Here is a 24,139-nt window from a genome sequence, read left to right on the forward strand (position 1 = left end):
TGCAAGGGGCTCGGCCCTCACAGATCTAGCTTCAAGGTGGTCAGGAAGGAGATCTGATCTAATTAGCATATTATGCTTTTATTATTATAGAAGAGTTAGTTTAGGTGTTTATTTTATCATTTAGAATTACCCATCTTAGAAACAACCCAAAAGCCTATCAAGAGATGAATAGATAAACAAAATGTGGTATATAAACAAACCATATATACATACAATGGAGTATTAGCCTTAAAAAGGAAGGAAATTCTGACACCTCCTACAACATGGAGGAACTCTGGAAACCATTACACTAAAGTGAAATAATCCAGACACAAAAGGATAAATATTGTTTGATTCCTCTTATATCAGGTACTTAGTCAAATTCAGAGAAAGAGAGAGAGAACACAGAATATTGGTTACAGGGGATGGGAGGATGGAGGAGTAAGGTGTTATTGTTTAATGGATACGGAGTTTAGGAAAATGAAAATTTCTGAAGATGGATGGTGGTGATGGTTGTACAATAGTATGAATGTACCTAATAACACTGAACTTTTAAGTATTAGTGGCAAATACTTAAAATGGTTAAATAGTTATCTTATGCATATTTTATGACAATAAAAAATACACAGAATTACCAATCAAGAAACAAAAACACAAATTTTTTTTTAAAACCTACAACCTTCTGGCCAAGTATAGACCATATCCTTGTGTGCTGCTGAGATCATGAGGAGGAGCTCTTGGCTACCTCCAATGCCTTCCATTAACTGTACTCTATTTACTAAGAATAAAACATTTGAAATACTTAAAAATAAAACAAAACTCCCACACTTTAGTTCACCCATCTTTAATTGTATCACTTACCACTTTAGAAGGCAGTTTCTGAAAAAGTTCGCTAATGAGATGTCCTGATGGATTTGTGGCTACAACTATGGCTTCAAGAAGCTGCTCCAGGATCTCCTTCAAGTAACTTGGAGAAGACTGGAAGGAGGGGTTTCAGAGCAAGAAGAGAGGGGAGAAATAAGTACTTTGCAAGAGAAATCCCAAAATAAATGCTGATATTAAATATTTCCCAAAATTTGAAAGCCAACTCAAAGAGCAACTTCTAAACAGTACTTATTTTAAGTACAAGTTTTAAGAATATCATAGAAATGCTCTGGATGCTGAATGTGGTGGCTGTACTCACAGAATGGGATGTGTGAAACTAATGAGGCTCTTCACATATTTCAGTAACTAAATCTTTTGGATCAAGTCCTTTTATAAACTCCATTCCATAGTAAACACTGTTAACAGTGAAGTTCAAGTACCATATGTATAAATGATTAGAAATGCATACCTTTTTTGGGTCCGAGCAACTAAGAAAGAAAAACATGCCCTATGATACCCGGTCATTTCTACATCTGCTGTTCATATCTACTGAAGTCATGATATTCTGGTAGAGTAACTATATATGTAAAGTGTGCTCTGCCAGCTCTAATAACAGATTTCAAGTTATATCAAAACTGACTGGAGATTAAGTCAATTGATGCACATCACTTCTGCTCTCCAAATGGCCAGCTTATCCTACCTACCTTAGTCACTGTTTCAACATGGAAAGTATATGGCCCAAAAAGTACCTGGCCAGTTTCTATAGTGAGCACTGGGATATCTTAGTCAAGGTTTATATTAAATAGTTCAAGTCCAAACCATGTTTTGTGCATATTATATAAAGTTTAATGGTTATTTCTGATTTAAATAATAAAAGCACTAGTATTTTTGTCCTAATCTAATAGGTCTTTTTATTTAGTATAATCTCAATATTAAGGTCCTCTAACATTAACTCTACAGAGAGGGCTTTAACAAATCTCTTGGGTCTACCACAGTGCCTGGCAAAAACAGACACACAATAAATATTTACCATAAAAGACTTGTGGTTAGCTGAGAGTCCCCAACCATATAAGCTTAGAGAACCAACATAACACTGATGAAATCAGACTAAAGTATCCATGTTTTAGTCATTTACTTCCTGGCTAAAACATGGTACCATAGAGTTAGCTTCAAAAAGAGGAGAACTATACTCTACAGCCAAGATTCCTCTCCTCCAAGTCAAACCAGCTGCTTTGTGTTGCAGGTCACAAAATAAGCAGGGTATATAAATGCATTCATACAACCTATTCCCACAATTGAGGAAAACTCCAAAGATATAATTCTTAATTTAAAAATGAGAAACTTGAAAATTCCTTCCTCCTTCTTGAGAACCTTAGGGCTAGAAAGAAGTTTGGGAAGGGTAAATATGAACGGGCAAAATCCTTCCAATTTTTTACTGAAAGAAGCACAGTCAATTTCTAAATGTAGGCATTCTCATTTTTGACTAGAACCCTGGAAGCCTATGTTAAGGCTAAGCCCCTGCAGGTAATGAATCTTCTGCCTAAGAAAGCATGGGTTAAGTTGCTGCTCCCACATTAATATCAGAGAGTAAAATTTCAGAGAATCCCTAGTTAACTGCCTTTGACCTAATTCCAATCTTTAACTTCCAGAAAGAAAGTGACAAGTTACCTGGAAACTAGCTTTTGAGACTCCACAAAAAACGTATGTTTTGAGAAATTCACCCACCATACTTCTTTCTGTGTTGAAATTTCAGGAAAAAAAGGGAAATGCACTGCTTTGGGTGTCTTACTATTTAGCTGCAGAAGAGAGATGTAATTCTTTTTATTATTCTTTTTCAAACGTTCATTCAGCAAGAAGTATCAGTACCACCTTGGCTAGTGTGCCCAGTGGTTAGAGCGTTGACCCACACACAGAAGGGTTATGGGTTTGATTCCCAGTCAAGGGCATATTCCTGGGTTTTGGGTTTGCTCCTGAGCCCCAGTCAGGGCATGTATAGGAAGCAACCAATGGATGTGTCTCTCTCACATCAGTGTTTCTCTCTCTTTCTCCCCCTCCCTCTTTCCCTTCCAATCTCTTTAAAAAGTCAATGGGAAAAAAATATCCTCGGGTGAGGATTAACAAACAAAAATTCAAAAAAAAGGAATTTATCAGTACCTACAAGTCAGGCACAGTCTACATGTCAGGAATAGGTGAAGAAGGTGATTTATTTTGTGGACTATAATTCTACTTGGGGGAAGACAGAAAGTAAACATGTAATCTAATGAACAAGTTAGCTGACCAAGTTATATATTGATAAAGACTAAAGACCAATGAGATGTGATGACGGAAAATGAGTGTGGAGCAAACAATTTAAATGGGGTGGTCAGGAAAAGTCCTCTCCCAGTTGACATTAAGTGTTACTAGAATAATGAAAAAGAGCAATGATGGAAGAGCCAAAAGAAGCACATTCTAAGCAGAAGTAAGAGTAATTGCAAAATTCCAGCGACAGGAAACACTTGGCACATTCTAGGAACAGTACTCAGTCTAACCCACAAAAATATTCCTAAGGTGATTCCATTGACTCTCCAACTTTTAATCACAACACAGCCTACTCTTACATGATATTTCAAATAGGAACACTGAATCACTGATGATATGAACATTCTCTTTCAAACTGAGCAGGAAATATACACTAATATAAGAGCAATTCAAAAAAGCAATCACAGCCCTAACTGGTTTGGCTCAGTGGATAGAACGTCGGCCTGCGGACTGAAAGGTCCCAGGTTCGATTCCGGGCATGGGCATGTACCTTGGTTGCAAACACATCCCCAGTAGGGGTTGTGCAGGAGGCAGCTGATCGATGTTTCTCTCTCATCGATGTTTCTAACTCTCTATCCTTCTCCCTTCCTCTCTGTAAAAAAATCAATAAAATATATTTAAAAAGAAAAGAAAAGAAAAAGCAATCACACATGGGACACATTGTCCTGGATGTCTTATGATTCCTTGTAATTGCAGTGGGGTCTGTCTATACCAGTGATGGTGAACCTTTTGAGCTCGGCGTGAAAAACCCTAACTTAACTCTGGTGCCGTGTCACATATAGAAATTTTTTGATATTTGCAACCATAGTAAAACAAAGACTTATATTTTTGATATTTATTTTATATATTTAAATGCCATTTAACAAAGAAAAATCAACCAAAAAAATGAGTTCGCGTGTCACTGGTCTATACTATGCCCCTTGATCCTCCCAGTTACCAACACAACTATATGGAAAGACCACAACAGCCCAGAGAAAAATCACAGGGGCCTTGTCCACTCCCCAACAGCCCGTTCCAGCTGCACACTTACTCCTTCAGTCACTGTGCCTTGATTGTCTTGCTCATCTTCATCATCATCTTCATCATCTGCTTCTCCTTTCTGAACAAACTCATTTCTTGTTCGAAGATACAAATCCCAGAGTTTGCAAGCAGCTTTATATTCAGGAGAATCTGGCTGTATATTAGCAAAGAGAAAAAAAAAAGAAGAAGCAATTTATTATTTTATTATAAATCAATTACTACTTTTAAAGCATCCTGTTCCAGCAGAGACTGGTATTCTAAGATATAACTTCAAAAACTCTACTACAAATGTTAAACTCCTTATGATTAAAAGATACATGGGCCACAATTTCTTTTCTCAAGAACTAAATGTATGTTTTAAAAGCATTCTGAAATAAATTTAATTTATTTATGCCCTTATTACAGAAAGATTTGAGACAGAAGAGAAATGATTTGCTAAATTAAGACTCATTACTAAGAAAGTTCATTTAAAGGATAAAACCTGTGCAGCCACTATGGAAAACAGTATGGAGATTCCTCAAAAAAAAAACACACAAAAAAACACACCTAAAAATACGTCTATCATACAACCCAGCAATTCTACTTCTGTGTATTTATCCATAGAAAACAAAAGCACTAATTTGAAAACACATTGCACCCCTATATTCATTTCAGCATTATTTAGAATAGTTAAGATATGGAAGCAATCTAGGTATGTTTAAGTTGTGTATGTACTCACGTACACAACACACACAACCACACACACACACACACACACAGGAATATTACACAGCAATAAAAAGGGAGATTCTGCTATTTGCAACAATATGGATGGACCTAGAGGGTATTATACTAAGTGAAGTAAGTCAGACAAAGACAAATACTGTATGGTTTCATTTATATGTGGAATCTAAAAATCAAGACAAATGAAGAAACAAAATACAAAAACAGACTCATAGAAACACAGACCAAAGGGATGGTTACCAGAGGGGCAGGGTATGGCGGGAGAGGTGAAAAAGGTAAAGGGGAATACACCCCAATCTCCACCCAGCTCAACCATGCCTATCTCAATCATGGCACTGTGGGAAAAGGAGAGGTACAAGATGAATCATCTCCTGTGAGAGCTCTTCATCATGAGCCAGACCTAGCACCTGGCCTAGAATAAGCAACAAATCTATTCTCTGGATCAACCCAACTTCAATCTGAGCCTCAAAGAATCTCTAGAGATAAAATTCCAACAACTATTAGCTTCTGGTAAAAATTCATGAAACATAGAAGAATGAAAAAATCCCAACAGAAAGCTAGCAAAAATGACAGCAAACCAGACATGCAAATACTTCAGATATTGGGATTATCTGCCATAGAATAAAAACATGTTGAATACATTTAAAGAAACAATGGGATTAAAGATTTAAGCAAACAGCAAGGAACCCTAAAAAAAATACTACCAAAATACAAAAAATAGAAATATTGAAATGTAAAAATTTAATGGATCGGTTTAAAAACATTTCAAAAAAAAAAAATTAGAAAAGCAACACAGAAACAAAATAGGGGAACTGTGAAAGGTTAACAGAAATGGAGACCTAAGAGAGTTCTGATATAATTTTCAAACTTAGTTCTACAAGGAGAAGACAGAATGGGGCAAAGGCGATATGCAGACATAAGGGCTGAAAACTTTCCAGAGCTGATGAAAAACATCCATCCAAAGATTCAGAGAGCCCAGTAACTCCCAAATTATATAAATAAATATTCACATCTAAACCTATCACAGTAAAACTGTAGAACACAAAAGACAAAAAGAAGATACTAAAGATAGGAAAGATAGATAACCTTTAAAGGAACTGTAATTATAGTAACAGATGACTTCTCAATAAAAATAAAAGAATGAATAAAGAAGGTAGTATGCTTGTGAGTAAAAATAAATACTGCAGCAGGGACCTAGTGGGATTGGGAAAGGAGTGTAATCACTGGTTGCCCTGGGGTGTCACAGTGGATTTGTCTGTAGGGATACCTCAGTTGTCACAGAGCAATTTGGCCTGTGAGAGCCCAGAAGTGTAAGAGGGGGGTGTGGGCATTGGCCGCCCTGGGGTGTTACTGTGTCCATGGAAATCCTGGGGTATGACAATAGTTTTTGTGATAACCACTATGTTTGGATGTTTTCCTACCATCTATATTTCAACTTTTTTGTGATAACCATCATCACAAAAGGAGAGGGAGAGAGAGAGAGAGAAACATCAATGATGAGAGAGTATCATTGACTGCCTGCCTCCTGCATGCCCAACTCTGGGGATTTAGCCTGCAACCTGGGCATGTGCCCTAACTGGGAATCCAACCATGACCTCCTGGTTCATAGGTCACGGTCAAACATGAGCCATGACAGCTGGATAGCACTCTCCTTATATTCACAACATTTATAGTAGCACTATTCATTATTGCTAAGCGTAGAAACAATGCAAATGCCCATTAACTGGGAAATGGATAAACAAAATGCGGTATATCGATATAATACAGGGTGGGGCAAAAGTAGGTTTACAGTTGTTCATATGGAAAATAATACATTAACAATACCAGAATAAATTCTGTGTTTTGTGTACTCACAACTGTAAATTTACTTTTGCCCCAGCCTGTATATGTTATGACATGGATGAACCTTACAGATATTATGCCCAGTAAAAGAAGCTAGTCACCAAAAGCCATATCGTATATGATTCCATTTATATGCAATGTCCTGAACAGGCAAATCCATAAAGTAAATTGGTGGTTGCAAGAGGCCCCTCGGAGGAGGGACATCAAAGAGTGCATGCTAATGGATATGGTTTTCTTTTGGGGATAATGAAAATATTCTGGAGTTACATAGTGGTAATAGTTGCACCACTGTTAATATATTAAAAACCCCTGAATTCTACACTTTAAAAGAGTGTGTGAATTATAGCTCAAATAAAATAAAAAATATGTGTAAACACACAGTTTCAAGAATAAATCTAACAACATTTTTGCAGAATCTTTATGAAAGAACATTTAAAGTTTTGATAAACTAAAGAAGACTTAAATAAATGAAGACACAGCAAATTCATAGATTGGAATACTCAATATCACAATATGTCAATCCTCCAAAATATGATCTACAGAGAGTCAATGCAGGCCCAATAATAATTCCACAATTTTTTTGTACGCTTATTGACACTAATATTAAAATGTATAAGGAAATGCCAAGAATGTATAAGGAAAAGGCTAAGAATAGCCAACATACATTCCTTAACAGATAAAGAATTATAAAGTATGCCCTAGCTGGTATGGCTCAGTTGATAGAGCATCAGTCTGTGGACTGAAGGGTCCCGGGTTCGATTCCGGTCAAGGGTACATGCCCGGGTTGTGAGCTCAATCCCCAGTGTGGGGCATGCAGGTGGCAGCCGATCAGTGATTCTCTCTTATCATTGATGCCTCTCTCTCTCTCTCTCTCTCTCTCTCTCTCCTTCCCCTCTGAAAAAAAAAAAAAAAAAAAGAATTATAAAGTCTTAATTAAGGCAGGAATAGAATAGCCCAGCAATAAACTGGCCAGAACAAAAGGAACAGACTAAAAGGCCAGAAAGAGAGCCATGAGCACATAGAAACGATGATAGTACTGACACTGCAGACAAATGCAGAGAGGTTGGCCACTTCAAGATGCTGCTTATACCTGTGGGGGTAAAATATCTCTACCTCACAAAAAACACAAAAATCAATCCCAGTAGCTTTAAAGGCTTAGATTTAAATGACAAAGCTATTAAGCTTTCAGAAGAAAATATAAAAAAAGAATATCTTCATAAACTTTAGGCAAGAGGAGTTTCTGAAACAAGACACAAAGAGGGATAAACCACAAAATTCAAAAGTACATTTGAATATATTAAATTAAAAAACTTCTCTTCATCAAAAGAACCATAAAAAGAGTGAAAAAGTAAACTCACAGTGGAAGAAGATATCTACAACACATAGGAAAAAAATGATCAGTACCTAGTGTAAAAATTTCCAGAAATAAATATGAAAATGACAAACTACTCAAGAAAAAAATAGACAAAATATCTGAGCACAGAATAAGAATAGTTCATAATCATATGAATGTTCAATCTCTTTACTAATAAAAGAAATGCAAACTCAAATCACCAAATGAGAAACCACTACAAACTTACAAAATTGGTAAATATTAAAAAGCTGGACAATTATCAAATTGGATACCTTCCAAATCTGATGCTTTCTTACCTTATAATAGGCCTTTGCATTGTTAAAAAGCAGCTGGAAGTCAGCAGTCAGCAGATTAACATCATCATACTCCTCCATTTTTAGTTTCTGTTGGATTTTCATCAAGTCAATGGGCTGAGAAACCACTTCATAATAGTCTGGTTGATTTCTGTTATAATTTAATATTTTTTAAAGGTATTAATCCAAAGCCTATAAAAATTATATTTCAAAATATCTAGGTAATGCCAATATTGCAAGTGACAGAACACACTAGACTTACTGTCATTACTGGAACTAAAAAGGGAATAGCAAAAGAAAGATGAACATGCATGCCCTTTTCAAAATACATGAGTGATATAAAAACCTAAATTTAACAAATGTGACAGTCTTATATACTACCACTATCGCCATTTTTAAAAAAATATATTTTATTGATTTTTTTACAGAGAGGAAGGGAGAAGGAGAGTGATAGAGAGTTAGAAACATCGATGAGAGAGAAACATCGATTCAGCTGCTTCCTGCACACTCCCTACTGGGGATGTGCCCACAACCAAGGTACATGCCCTTCACCAGAATCGAACCTGGGACCCTTCAGTCCGCAGGCCGATGCTCTATCCACTGAGCCAAACCGGTCAGGGTCCACTATAGTCATTTTAATTCTGTATGGCTAGGTTTCTCTCTCTGTTTTTTTTCTCAGCAATCCCTTTAGCATTTCTTGTAATGCTAGCTTGGTGGTGGTGAACTCCTTTAGCCTTTTTTTGTCTGGGAAGCTCTTTATTTGACCGTCTATTTTGAATAATAGCCTTGCTGGATATAGTAATCTTGGTCTCAGATCCTTGCTTTCCATTACCTCTCAATAATAACCCTAAATGTAAATGGATTAAATGCTCCAATCAAAGGTGTAGGATAGCTGGACACAAAAACATAACCCAACTATATGCTGTCTACAAGAGACTCACTTCAAAACAAAAGACACACACAGGATAAAAGTGAAGGGATGGAAAAAAATTTTCCATGCAAATGGAAAAGGAAAAAAAAAAGCTGGAGTAGCAATACTCACATCCGACAAAATAGACTTTAAAAGCATCATGCTAAGCTAAATAACCCAGTTGGAGAAAGATAAATGTCATATGATCTCACTCATTTGTGGAATATAATGAACAACATAAACCGATGAACAAAAATAGAACCAGAGGGGGAAAAATATACTAGAATATAATAGAAGTAATCCTGTTATTTGCAGATTTTTAATATTTCCTACAATTTTTGTGATATCATACTATGTTGGTACAGTTATGGTTAATATTATTATACTTAAAATCCTTTTATTCTTGAAATATTAACGTTTATTGAGTGTAATATTACATGTAAAATAATTTTTCTTGAATAATTGGAGTTTATTTGCATGTAACATTATCATATTTAAAACTAGAGGCCTGTTGCACGAAGAGATTTGTGCAATAGGCCTTCCTTTCCCCTGGCTGCTGGCACCGGTTTGCCTCTGGCACCCGGGGCCCAGGCCTTTGCTCTGGCCGAGTTCTGGCCGGAGCCGGTCCCAGAAATGTCAGGCCTCGCTGCTCTGCCGGCCCTGGGGCCATCAGGCCTCGCTGCTCCGCCAGCCCCGCTCCACCGTTTGGAGCCTACCTATGCAAATTAACCGCCATCTTTGTTGGTGGTTAATTTGCATATCATGCTGATTAGCCAATGGGAGGCAGAGCGAAGGTATGGTCAATTACCATGTTTGTCTATTATTAGATAGGATAATTTTTCTTGAGATATTAATGTTTATTGCACGTACATTATATTTAAGATAATTTTTCTTTAAATACTAAGGTTTATCGCATGTAACATTATATTTAAAATCATTTTTCTTGAAATAAAATAAAACCTGAAATAAAAATAAAACTATGTCAATGGAATCTTCTGCAAACGAAAATGATTTATACTTCATGGCATTCAATAGTGGCTGAAAACAGATATTTCAAAGCTTTGTATCAGCTTACGAAATGGACTGCCTTTCTTTAATTAGTGACCACAGAACTTTTTCTGCCAAATGCTATCAAGTGCCTCATAGATGCTATCTATACTAATAATAGAGGAATATGTAAATTGACCATACCTCTGCGACACAGTCGGATATCCCCCAAGGGGTCCTAGATTGGAGAGGGTGCAGGCCGGGCTGAGAAACACCCCCACCCCGGCCACGAATTTCATGCACCGGGCCACTAGTCTATACTAATAAAGGGTAATATGCTAATTAGACTGGGAGACCTTCCAGACAAAGCCATGATGGCAGGGCCAAAACAGAGGAGGTTAGGGGCAATCAGGCTGGCAGGGGAGGGCAGTTGGGGGCAAGCAGGATGACCAGGGGGAGCAGTTGGCGGTGAGCAGGCCAGCGGGGGGGGGAGGGGGGCAGTTGGGGGTGAGCAGGCTGGCAGGCAGAGTGGTTAGGGGCAATCAGGCAGGCAGGCAGGTGAGCGGTTAGGAGCCAAGCAGGCCAGCAAGGGGGGGCAGTTAGGGGTGAATCAGGCCGGAAGGAGGGCCAATTGTGGGCAGTCAGGCCGGCATGCAGAGTGGTTAGGGGCGATCAGGCAGATGAGTGGTTAGGAGCCAGTGGTCCTGGATTGCGAGAGGGATGTCCGATTGCTGGACATCCTCCAAGGGGTCCCAGATTGGAGAGGGTACAGGCCAGGCTGAGGGACCCACACCCCATGCACGAATTTCATGCACCGGGCCACTAGTCCTATATAATAAAAGGTTAATATGCAAATCGACCAAACGGTGGAACAAATGGCCACTATGACGTGCACTGACCATCAGGGGGCAGATGCTCAATGCAGGAGCTGCCCCCTTGTGGTTAGTGTGCCAGAAGCTGGGCTCATAGCTGGCAAGCGCAGTGGTGGTGGCAGAAGCCTCTCCCACCTCCGTGGCAGTGCTAAGGATGTCCAATTGCCGGCAGGGAGTGAGCCTATGCCATCAGTTGGACATCCCCCGAGGGCTCCTGGACTGCGAGAGGGCGCAGGCCAGGCTGAGGGACACCCCCACCCCCGAGTGCATGAATTTCGTACACCAGGCCTCTAGTACTACTATAATATCAACTACTAAAGTTACAAAAGAGAAAGCTGAAGCCCGTGGCACAAGCAGCATACCAAAGATAAAGGGATATCAGACATATCCAAGCATGACCAAACAATTAAAAAAAAATAAAATGCCTGGAGAATAATAAACACAAAATTCAGGATAATGATTATATATTGGAGAGGAGAAACAGCGAGGGACACAGGGAAACTTCAAAGGTAGTTATAACAATAATTTCTTAAATTGGGTTTTGTGTTCATGGATGTTTATTTTTATCCTGTCTGGCTTTTTTCAAATGAAGTTCCATGAGACAAGAAAACCTTCTAAAAAATTAGCTATGTGACTATTTTTCTCAATATTCCCTTGTGGGGAGGTAGTTAACTTCATTCTAGATGTGTAAGAAATAAGATCACTTACTTATAAAGAATATCATGGTCATTAATGCTTTAATCTCTCTTGGGACCCTGGCTGACATGTTATAGCCATGTACGTACATTTAATCTTTAAAAAACTTTTGACATAAAGTTGCAGAATAGTACAAAAAATGCTTTTTTTCAGAATCATTCGAGTAAGCTGCTGACATGTCCTATCACCTCTGAGTAGTTTAACCCTTTTCGGTCCAACGTCGAGGCTGACTCAACAGACCAGGCACTAGTAGCTGGTCCAACGTCAAGGCTAACTTGACAGACCAGGTGCTAGGAGCAGGTCCAACATCGAGGCTGACTCGACAGACCAGGCGCTAGGAGCAGGTCCAACGTCGAGGCTGAGGTCGACACCGCAAATCGGTTTAACATTCAATCCCGTCAATTAATTTGGGCCAGACTATTTGAATTCCAAAAATAAAATTGGACCGCAAAGGGTTAATGTTTATTTCCTACAAACAAGGATCACAGTTCATTCATCAATATCAGGAAATTAACTCTGATGTAGTACCACCATCTAATCCTCAGAGTCCACTCATATTTTGCCAACTGTTCCAAAATTGCCCTTTATAGCAAAAGGATCAACTCTAGGATCACATGTTGCATTTATAGTTATACTAGAGGCCCAGTGCATGAAATTCATGCACTGAGGGGGAAAAGGGGTCCCTCGGCCAGGCCTGCACCCTCTCACAGTCCGGGACTTGAGGGGAGTGGGCCTAAGCCGGCAGGTGGACATCCCTTTCGCAGTCCAGGACCCCTCACTCCTTACCGCCTGCCTGCTCGCTGCTCCTTACTGCTCAGCTCGCTGCTCCTTAGCGCTGCCGCGGAGGCGGGAGAGGCTCCTGCCACCGCCGCTGCGCTCGCCAGCTATGAGCGTGGCTTCTGGCTGAGCGGTGCTCCCTCTGTGGGAGCGCACTGACCACGAGGGGACAGCTCCTGCATCGAGCGTCTGCTCCTTGGTGGTCAGTGCGCATCATAGCGACCTGTCGTTCTGGTCATTCTGCATAACGGTCGCTTAGGCTTTTATTTTTTTATTTTTTATTTTTAAATATGCTTCATTGATTTTTTACATAGAGGAAGGGAGAGGGATAGAGAGTTAGAAACATCGATGAGAGAGAAACATCGATTAGCTGCGTCCTGCACACCCCCTACTGGGGATGTGCCTGCAACCAAGGTACATGCCCTTGACCGGAATCGAATCTGGGACCCTTCAGTCCGCAGGCCAATGCTCTATCCACTGAGCCAAACCGGTTAGGGCTAGGCTTTTATTATATAGATTTCTTTAATTTCCTTCATTCTGAAACAGTTCCTCAGTCTTTCCTTGACTTTCACGATACTTTTAAAGGTTACAGGCCAGTTATTTTGTAGAGTATCCCTCAATTTGGGTTTGCCTGTTTTCCGGATAAGTAAGCTAATGTTATGCTTCTTTGGCAGGACTGTAACAGAAATGATAGTGTATTTGTCTCACTGTATCCTATCAGGTGGCATATGATTTCAACATCCCATATTCAGACAAGGCTACTTTTGATCACTTGATTACTGTGGTGTCTACCAGCTTCTCAACTGACCAAGTTACTCTTTTTCTCCTTATACTTTATGGTTAGACTAGAGGCCCAATGCATGAAATTGTGCACGAGGGAGGGGGGTCCCCTCAGCCCAGCCTGCACCCTCTCCAATCTGGGACCGACTGCCGGACATCCCTCTCACAATCCGGAACCGCTGGCTCCTAACTGCTCACTTGCCTGCCTGCCTGATCGCCCCTAACTGTCTCCCTCTGCCAGCCTGATCACCCCTAACCACCTCTGCCTGTGGCCTGATCACCCCTAACTGCCCCCTCTGCCGGCCTGGTCACCCCCAACTGCCCCCCCCCACCTGCCTCTGGTTGCCCCCCCCCCCCAACTGCACCTCCTGCCAGCCTGGTCAACCCCAACTATCACCCCTGCCGGCCTGGTTGCCCCCAACTGCCCCCCCGCTGGCCTTGTCACCACACGCAGCCTGCTGTTCAGTTGTTTGGCCGTCCCTCACTAACCCCCCTTCTGACCTGTCGCCCTACGCAGCCTTGCTGTTCAGTCGTTTTGCCATCCCTCACTAACCCCCCCTTCCGACCTGGTCGCCCCACGCAGCCTGCTGTTCAGTCGTTTGGCTGTCCCTCACTAACACCCCTGACGGCCTTGTCGCCCCACGCAGCCTGCTGTTCGGTCGTTACTGTGACGGAGTCCTGGACAATTTGCACATTCCTCTATTATTAGTATAGATAACCCCAGACTACATAAAAGCCCAATCCTCATCAATTTATTAATGTATTTATATCACTATAGATTCCTGTCTTATTCAGTGGTTAAAAACATTACTATTATGATTTTGATGCTCAAACTGCTCCAGGTTTGGCTAGTTGGGAGTCCTTTCAAGATAACTTATATTTTCTATGTCTTTTTGACATGTCCCTATTTCCCTTTGAGCACTTGCTTATTTTCTGGCACCCATAAGGTCTTACAAGCTTATCTTGTACTTTCTTTGCCCTTGAAATTTTCCCAAAAAACTATAGTTTCTTTTAATGATAAATAGTATTGAAAAACCAAGACTGAGGTGCTAGAACTATAAACTTAAGTATCCTATGTAATAAAAGGCTAATATGCAAATAGACTGAACAGTGGAACAACTGAACAGCCAGTCACTATGACGTTCACTGACCACTAGGGGGCGTGTGCAGAACATGGCGGGTGCTGGCTGTGGCAGAATGGTGAAGCAGGTGAGCAGGGGCACCAGACTAAGGGGGGGTGCCAGTCGCTGTCATAGGGACAAGCCTCTGGTGGTTACTGAAAATTTTTTGCTCCTGCGCGCCGCAGTCCTGCCTGGCGCTCCCACTTGCTGCCGGTGCCGGCCCCGCTTGCACCTGCTGCCAGTGCCCGGCACCGGTCCCGATCACTTGGCGCCATCAGCGGGTGTGAGTGGCAGCTGCTGGCCCTGATCGCCCCTGAGGGCTTCTCCACCTCCTTCTGCTCCTGAGGGGCGATCGGGGCAGCAGCTGCCACTCGCACCCACTGACGGCGCTGGCCCCGTTCGCACCCACTGCTGACGCCGGCCCGAAATGCTCTGCGCTGTCAGCATGTGGGAGCAGCGGGAGCGGGGGTGCTGGCAGACGGGACTGGGGGCTGCGGTTGGAGGGGCCAGGCAGGGGCACAGAGGATGGGCCGAGACCTGCTCCTGTGCCTACTGCAGCCTCTCAGGCCACAGTTCCTTTAGTCTATAATAATAAAAGTGTAATATGCAAATTGACCGAACTTCAGAACAACCGTCTGGATGATCTTCCAGATGAAGCCGGGGCTGCAAGTGCTGAGGCAGCTGGGGCTGCAACGGCTGAGCCTCTTGCACAAATTTCGTGCATCGGGCCTCTACTGAGGAAATAAGAGGAGTACTCAATCTGTGATTCAGAGAAAGTATAAGAACATAAAGGTCTCTATGAGTATCCAACAAAGGCCCACCCAGGCCTAATATCAATGTGTCAGTGGTGTCAATAGCAAGGGACTTTCTCAGAGTAAGCATTAGAGCTTTGTTAACTTAATTGCTAAGACGGCTCTCTCCACCTGGGCCCGATGGGTCATAGTCCACTGCTCCCTGCTGAGGCTTGGTTTTTAAATACCATTTATCTCCACAGCTTCTGAGGCTTTGGAGATTATCTGTAGTCAACTGAGAACCCAATGAGGGACAGTAGTCTCTCTTTATTTGCAGTTTACTTTCCATGGTTTCAGTTACCCATGGTAAACCATGGTCCAAAAATATTAAATGGAAAATTCCAGAAGTAAATTAATAAGTTTTAAGTTACAGGCTTTTCTTGCCATCCTGCTTCATCCTGCCAGGATATGCATTACCCCTTTGTTCAGAGAATCCACATTGTATCTGCTACCTGCCGTGAGCCACTTAGTACCCAATGCAGTTATCATCAGATCCACTGTGGCTACTGCAGTGCTTGTGTTCAAGTCACCTTCATTCTATTTAAGAATGGCCCCAAAGCACAAGAGTCGTGATGCTGGCAATTTGGATATGCCAAAGAGAAGCTAACTGTAAAGTGCTTCCTTTAAGTGAAAAGATGAAAATCCTCGACTTAATAAGGAAAAGGAAAAATCATATGCTGAGGCTGTGAAGATTTACAGCAAGAATGATTCTTCTATACATGACACTGTGAAGAAGGAAAAGAAATTCATGCTAGTTTTGCTGTCACATCTCAAACTGCAAAAGTTACAACCGCAGTTATTGTAAGTGCTTAGTTAAGATGGAAAAGGCATTAAATTTGTGGGTAGAAGACATGAACAGAAAATACGCTCCAATTGATGGCAATGTGTTGTGTCAGACAGCATTGAGCCTATACAAAGACTCCAGCAAGGGATTCCCCTGAAACAAGTTACACCAAGCCATTTACTGCAAGTTAGGGTGGTTACACAGACTCAGGAATAGGCTTAGACTGAAAAATGGAAACATCACCAGGGAGCCTGGGTCTCCCAATGAGGCAGCAGCTGCCACATGATAAAAACTCTCAAAAAATAAGGTAGAGATGGAAACCACCTCAACATAATAAAGACCATATTTGAAAAACCCACAGGTAACATCATACTCAAAATGGTGAGAGACTGAAAACTTTTCCTCTAAGATCAAAGACAAGACTAGGATACATACTTGCTCTTGCCACTTCTTTTCAATATAATACTGGAAGTCCTAGTCAGAACAATTAGGCAACAAAAAGAAATAAAAGGCATCCACCAAATTGGAAAGGAAGAAGTAAAATTATCTGTTCACAGATGATAAGATCTTACACGCAGATAATTCTAAAGATTACAAACACAAAACGTTACTAATAAGCAAGTTTAGCAAAGTTGCCCTATACAAAACCTACATACAAAAAATCATTTGCATTTATATACACTAACAATAAACAATACAAGAAGAAAAATAAGAAAACAATTCCATTTATAATAGGATCAAGAAGAATAAAATATGAGGAGTAAGCCTAACCAAATAGGTGACTTCTAAAAACCATACATTTCTGTAAGAAATTAAAGAAGGCACCAATAAGTAGAAAGATTATCTCATGTTCATGGATTGGAAAACTTAGCATTGTTAAGACATCAATACTATGAAAAGCAATCTATAAATCCAACACAATCCCTATCAAAATCTCAGCAGCATTTTTTGCAGATACAGAAAAATCAATCCTGAAATTTATATGGAATTTCAAAGAGCCCCAAGTAGCCAAAACTACCTTGAAAAAGAACAAAGTTGGAAGACTGTCAAGTTGACCCATAAATTAACCATCACAGAGGACTCACACGTTTTTATTTCCAAGCTTACTAGAAAATTACAAGTGTGGCAAACATATGGAGAAATTGGGGGGCAGGGACGGGGAGAGTAAAACAATGCAACAATTATGGAAAACAGTATGATGATTCCTCAAAAAATTAAAAACAGAATTACTACAGATCTAGCAATCCTAATTCTGGTTATACAGTATATTCAAAATAACTGAAAACAACATCTCAAAGAGGTATTTGCACACCCATGTTCACTGCGCATTATTCACAATAGCCAAGAGGTGGAAACAACTCAAGTGCTTATAAATGGATGAATGTATAAAGAAAATGTGGTAGTATAACATTATTCAGCCTTAAAAAGAAAGGCAATACTGTCACATGCTACAACATGGATGAATCTTGAGGACACTATGCTAAGTGTCCTCACAAAAGCAAATACTATATGATTCCACTTATATGAGGAATCTAAAATAGTTAAAGCCATAGAAACAGAAAGTGCAATGGTAGTTGCCAGAGGCTGGGGGAAAGGGAGAAATGGACAGCTGTTTAATGGGTATAGAGTTTCAACTTTGCAATACGTAAAAGTTCTGGAGATGTTGCATGCACAATGATGTGAATATACTTAATACTTACTGAAATGTATTCTTAAAATGGGTAAGATTGTAAATTTTGTGTTATGTATTTTTTACCACAATTTAAGAAAAATTTTAAATATACTTCACTACATCTTGACAAGTAAAACAAATCCAACCTCAATATCATTTAAACCACTACTTTCAAAAGAAAATCAATTACCAAATACTTTAAACACTGACTCAAGACTAAATTCCTCCCACTCACCTTCCAACTCACCTTCGCTTCGGTGCCCTAATGAAGAGCTCACAGAGAAGCCTGCCATGTTCATCCTTATAGTCCCGGATGGTATTGTAGAGTTCATGGCACACAGCAATCTACACACAGGAAAAGAGAAAAATAACAAGAAAAGTGAGCAGAAAAAGCCAGTGTAATTATATGGATTATCTTTAATAAAAACATACCCATAAAAGGCAAATAGAGAAGAAAAAGGACGAATCCCCAAATTACCAAGTTTGAAATATGCTGACAGTATCTCTCTTTATTTAAAATAATTTAACTGATAAATGTTTTGGTATCTTTCATCAGATTTATGCAATTGGTGATTTTTCTTTTCTTTTTAACTAAATCAGTTCATATCACTCTCTTGCTTGAAATCATCCAACACAGAGGCTTCTTACTACTCGGAGAATAAAATCTAAATTCCTAACACTGCCCACAGAGTATATAGGATAACTACATATCTAGCTAGGCAGACTTTGCCAGTCTTCTCCCTCTCAACCATCTGTATAATCATAACACACCAAACTCATTTCTGACCCAGCCCCTCTGCCTGGAACACTCTTCCCCAGCGCTCTGCAGAGCTAGTGCCTTCTTATCAGAGTCCCCTTGAAGGTTTGAGCCAAAATAGCCTGAATCACCCAAACTTTTCTTTCTAACACTTATCATCAGCTGATGGTATTTTACAATTTATTTGTTCACCTGTTTACATCCTGCTTCCCCATATTCGAATCTAAGCTCCATGTGAAAAAGTGGCTTGTCTTACACATAGCTGTATCCCAATCACCAGAACTATGCTGGAACATATAAGCAGTTATTTGAGTGACTATGCAATGGCACATACTAATATTCTTTATTATTTAACTAGAGGCCCAATGCATGAAATTCGTGCAAGGGTAGGCCTTCCTTTCCCTGGCTGCTGGCACCAGCTTCCCTCTGGCACCGGGACCCGGGCTTCCCTCACAGCCCCAGCTTTGTCCGGAAGGATGTCGGGAAGGACGTCCGGTCTAATTAGCATATTATGCTTTTATTATTATAGATATTGAAGTATTCTATTACTGTAAGACTTCTGACTAAATAAAAATATACTTCTCATAAAAAAAAGGTTAAGAATATCAAGCTAAAGCCCTGGACGGTTTGGCTCTGTGGTTAGAGTGTCCGCCCACCAACCAAAGGGTCAAGAGTTAGATTCCAAGTCTAGGGTATATACCTGGGTTGCAGGTTCAATTCTGTCCGGGTTGGGGCATGTGCAAGAAGCAACCAATGGATGTGTCTCTCTCATCTCAATGTCTCTCTCTCCCTCCCTCCCTCCCTCCCTCTCTTTTTTAAAAAAATATATTTTATTGATTTTTTACAGAGAGGAAGGGAGAGGGATAGAGAGTTAGAAACATCGATGAGAGAGAAACATCAATCAGCTGCCTCCTGTACACCCCCTACTGGGGATGTGCCCGCAACCAAGGTACATGCCCTTGACCAGAATCGAACCTGGGACCCTTCAGTCCGCAGGCCGATGCTCTATCCACTGAGCCAAACCGGTTAGCGCCCTCCCTCTCTTTTACTCTCTCTAAAAAAATCAATACTCAAGTGAGGATTAACGACAACAAAAAAGAATATCAAGCCAGAGAAAAAAGAAATGGAGAGGCCTTGCATCTTAATGCTTATCATTAAAAGATAGGGAATTATAGGAAAAGCAGGCAGAAACAGTGTAATCCAAGTTACTCACAGGATCTACAGTTGGAAGATTGGAAAGTCTCCTCCTTTTCCTGCTTGGGCCTGGTGTAGATACAGAATGGTGCCCGTCATCAAAATCCCCGCTGACACTACTGGAAGGGGAGGTCGCTCTTCTTCTTTTGGAACCCATGGAATCCAACTTCTTCTATAAGAAATAATTAGCTATGTTCTTATGTTTAAATTTAGACTCTGCCACCAAGCCCTCAGCTGGCCCCTGATATCAAGCTTCTGGTCCACTCAGGAAGATTTTAACTGCGGCAAAGAAGTTTGTCTAACCAGAGGGTTTTCCATGGAAGTCCTGTACCATGCTTGTTGCTTTAGTCCCTTCATGTACCAGAATGCTACACTTTCAATTTGGATGGGACAAATTCAGCAAAAGTGTACTCATTTGTATATCACCAATTTTGAACGACTCAAACCAATTCTGGCTCCCAAATTACTCTGGACTGGAATTTGAAAACCCACGTGCAGTGGTACAACAGTGTACTGCAGGTACCGATCCCTCAGCCCCTGGGGCAGCCAGGCAGGCCTTGGGGACAGAGGTCCCAAGGCAGTCCTCTGCAGTCAGCAGCCTTATCTTTCTTCCCCAATGTGTCTTACAATTATGATCATTTCCCAGGTGGGCTATGAGATGAAAAAGAATAGGAAGTTGTGCCTGAGGCAAATTAGAAGTGCAAAAAATTAGGGGAACAGAGGACAATTAACCTTCTAGCATTTTAGATACACCCGAAAATTAACACACTGAGAATGACTTTTCTCCATTATTGAAGGACTCATAGGCATACTCCTAGAAAACACTTAATGTGACTTGCCATACCTATGCCAAATTAGCAAAGCCTGCTTTGAAACTTTTCTGTCAATCCAGACTAACCTCCTTTTCAGTTACATGAGGTACTCTATCCCCATGAATTTTGAAATCACAGCTTTAAGTTTCAGTAGATGATCTGGAAGAACACCTCAGAGGTGAGTGTTTAGGTCCTGTTTGGCCTTTCAGAAAGGCGTAAATGTGTCCTCAGTTTCAGGCAGGCTGCTAAGTAACTAATGGTAACACAACTTTACAAATATATACATTTGACTCTCTAACACAAGAAATGTAATCACTGAAATGATCTGTTACATCTAGAGAGTAAGGGTGTATACTGGGAAGGTCTTACAATGCTTACCGGTATACAATTTAACAACAGTATCAAATATGTTGTGATTTCAAAGGTCTTTGTCTAAAGCTTAAAAAGACAAAACACAAAACACCTAATCCGTTTCACTCATCAACATTCCATTTCAGGAAACTAAGATACAACAGCTGGAAGAATGGGTTGCTAGTAGTATGGAGAGAAAAATGGGGGCTCTCCAGGGAATGAAAGCAGGAACAAAACAAACCAATAACTAAACTATCCTGGTAAGCAACTAAGAAACAAGGAGTTTCCTTTCTATTCCTCCAACAGTCCTGGTATTTAAAAAGAGCCCACCATCAAGGTGTTTCTCCCTCAAGGCTTTGTTTTGTTACACACTGCATTAGTTTGCAATTGGCTACAACTGGCTAAAAGCTCAAAGGGCTAAGCCAAAGATAGCCAAGTTTTGTTAATTTTTATTTGTTTTATAAAAGGCTGATAAACTGTCCTCAATCATTACGATGAAGAAAGGAAGGACCAACTCTTTGCAAACAAATCTATGACAAGGACACAAGTGAATTTGATAAACATGAGGAGGGAATCTTTATGAAAAGGATAACAAATTTTAAGAAAGGTGGAAGGGAAAAGGCAAGGAAGGACAGAAAAGGGAAAGGTTGTAGATGATCAGTAATTTACCAGCTTTACCAGAGCACAACCAGCGCCTCGAAAAGCCAGTCTCCTCATTATGTCTGAAGGCCAAGTGAAGCCAGTGGGAGAAGGCAGGGCTTTAAAAGTGCTGACTCAGTGTTAATATATTCAAAACTGAAAGAGAACAAGACAGAGAAAGGGGAAATAAAAAAGAAGAGTCAGAAGAAGTAAAAATGGGTACGAATAGATAGAAAACATTCAAGTAGGGCTGCTAAGGAAAGATAAGAGAACTGGAGAAAATAGGCATATCAGTTTTCTTGTGCCAATGAAACTAACTGCTATAAAGGCTCAGGCATTAAAAGTACCTGACATTTCTTCCATTTTAAAACAAAAGGTTTTCATGTGCTTAAAGATGTCTCACTGAGGTTCCCCTTTACTCACATGGAATAATGGTCAATTCCAGGAATGAAGCATACCTACCCAAATGCCCCCTATGAGAGCAGAGCTCAATCAGAGAGCTAGACTGGAGAGTGAACACATGTGGAAGGCTCACCTGTGACACCAAGTGTTGGCAAGCTAGAATCAAGAATGGCTCATGTGAGCAAAGAGTATGGAAAACTCCTCTTCCCCTCAACATTTCTTTCCAAAGTCCTATCAGCATTGGGAAGACACCACATACAAGTTTAAAAAGGCTAAAAAAAAAAAGAGCCTTCAATCATTTGGTAGGAGGTCAAAATTACTTTTACAAATAATCCACTGACAATTAAATGACAAAAAAATATAAATCATTGGGGTCTGTTTGTATATAGTTTAGACTATTCAATATCCAGAATTCCTTGAATCATTAATTTACTTTGATACAAGAAAAGGATGCAATGTAACAATAATTTTTGAATATGTTCTTATCCAAAGGACACATTTTAAAATGTACTTTGGAAGTCTGGCAAGGAAAGTAATGTGGCCAGGTGGGTGGGAGGAGCAGACAAGAGACCCAGTTTTTCCACTTCTAAATATCTGTTTGTTGCTTGAGTCACAATCTCTCAGATCTGTTTCTTCATTTCTAAAATGAGAACAGTAAAGTGGTACAGATCTCCCTTGGATTGCTGTGACAGTGAAATATCACTTTGAAATTTCAACACAACACAAATGTTGTTTCAACTCTAGAACTGCATGCTCCCTGGGCACAGAAACAGAATTTTATAGCCTTGGCTTATAGAATAATATTTGGTATAATTTGGGTGATCAATTTATGTTTTTAATAAACGTATTAAAAGAGCACTTAAGTGAAACATTTTTTAAAGTTTGTGTAATTTAAACACCCTCGGAGCATTCCTTCAGCAATTATTTTCCTATGAAGAGGAAAGTAGATTCCAAAGCTGAATTGCAAGTTTTAAAATGGCATTAATTATGTTGACATGTCCTAAGGCCTGAAAACCAAACATTAATTATAGTAAAGAATACCTTTGTAACTGGGAAAATATTTACTCAGTATAGCCAATTGGTATATTTTGAAGGTCAGTAAGTTTTTAGTGCTCTCCTGTTGTAATACAAGCTTACAAGAATTGTGGAAAACATGATTCAAAGGGGGGGGGGGGAAATCACTTATAATCCTATTTCCCAGAGAAAAACCACCCTTAACATCTTAACATTGGCTTTCACAGCTTTCACTATTTATTCTATAGTTTTTTTTTTCCCCTTAAACAAAAACTTTAGCAAACCACATGCATTATTTTGCAGCCTGTGTTGTAACTTAGGGAAGATTCTTCCAAGTCAACATTCCTCCGCATGATGTTTGATGGCTTGGTAATTGCCTAACATCTAGATACCCCTTTATTTTCTAATATTGGGGATTTGGATAGAATATTAATATTTGAAGTATTGTGGACACTCACAAAGCCAAAGAATGTGGTCAAGACCCTTCCATTTCACCACACACGTTTGTTACTATTTTAATTTGAAACACTTCTTCAAAAAACACTTCCCAATCTTCATTCGAATCTAAAAATATGGGTAATCTGTTAACAAGTAATTAAGCAAAAAATATACTGCTCTCTTATATTTGTATTGAGTTCAGTTTGCTTCCGACTGACATTTGGGAAAGAGTGCACTTCTAAATGGGAGTGGGAAACACCTAAAAATCATTTTTGAGGAGACCTAGTTTAAAATAAGTTAACAAAACATTTTATTCCAACGTATGTTTCTCCGGTTATAATGTCTACATCCACTACACTGTGTATTTGTCATTTGTTTTTCAGGATTCCTCCTACATTTCTTGCCAATCTGTCTTCCCTTTCGAGTAACCAGTATCTACCCTGCGAGAACAAAACTACACTTGTCTTTCCGTTAAAAAATTTTAAGAGATGAGAACATTAAAAAACAGAAATGTACAGTTTAAATCTCTCGATTCTTAAATATCTGACGTCTACTCTGAATACAAGTCCCATTGAGAAAAATAATCAGTCTGAACAGTCATCTGGAAAGTGTAAAAAAAAAATTACTATTAGAGTTTGTGTCGGATCCGTCAAGGAAAAAAAAAAAAAAGGCCCAACCTGCTTTCCCGACCTGTCACTGGACGGGGCACTGAGGGAACCGCTGACAGCTTCGGCGGGGACGCGACGAGCTCCCGGCCAGCCGCCGGGCG

The 24,139-nt window shown here is 40.1% G+C and overlaps 1 protein-coding gene across 21 annotated transcripts in view; it reads right to left on the reverse strand.

The window, feature by feature from the left end:
- PBRM1 (polybromo 1) overlaps positions 1-24,133 on the reverse strand; it is a 125,433-nt gene extending 101,300 nt beyond the window's left edge. For 14 of the 21 annotated variants that reach the window (XM_014539759.1, XM_014539762.1, XM_014539758.1 and 11 more), the window contains exons 1-5: positions 19,734-19,886; positions 18,011-18,108; positions 8,377-8,524; positions 4,172-4,315; positions 841-957 (exon numbers count right to left, since the gene is read on the reverse strand). In XM_014539759.1, the coding sequence (XP_014395245.1) occupies positions 841-957; positions 4,172-4,315; positions 8,377-8,524; positions 18,011-18,108; positions 19,734-19,871 (645 nt within the window). In that variant the 5' untranslated portion in view covers positions 19,872-19,886. Of the gene's footprint in view, positions 1-840; positions 958-4,171; positions 4,316-6,078; positions 6,090-8,376; positions 8,525-17,998; positions 18,109-19,733; positions 19,887-21,546; positions 21,673-24,047 lie in introns of those variants that run through there. The other 7 variants (XM_014539749.1, XM_014539748.1, XM_014539747.1 and 4 more) reach the window with 7 other exon arrangements.
- Positions 24,134-24,139: the final 6 nt, after the last annotated feature.

The sequence above is a fragment of the Myotis brandtii genome, unplaced genomic scaffold (assembly GCF_000412655.1).
Source record: "Myotis brandtii unplaced genomic scaffold, ASM41265v1 scaffold2287, whole genome shotgun sequence".
NCBI classification, from domain to species: domain Eukaryota; kingdom Metazoa; phylum Chordata; class Mammalia; order Chiroptera; family Vespertilionidae; genus Myotis; species Myotis brandtii.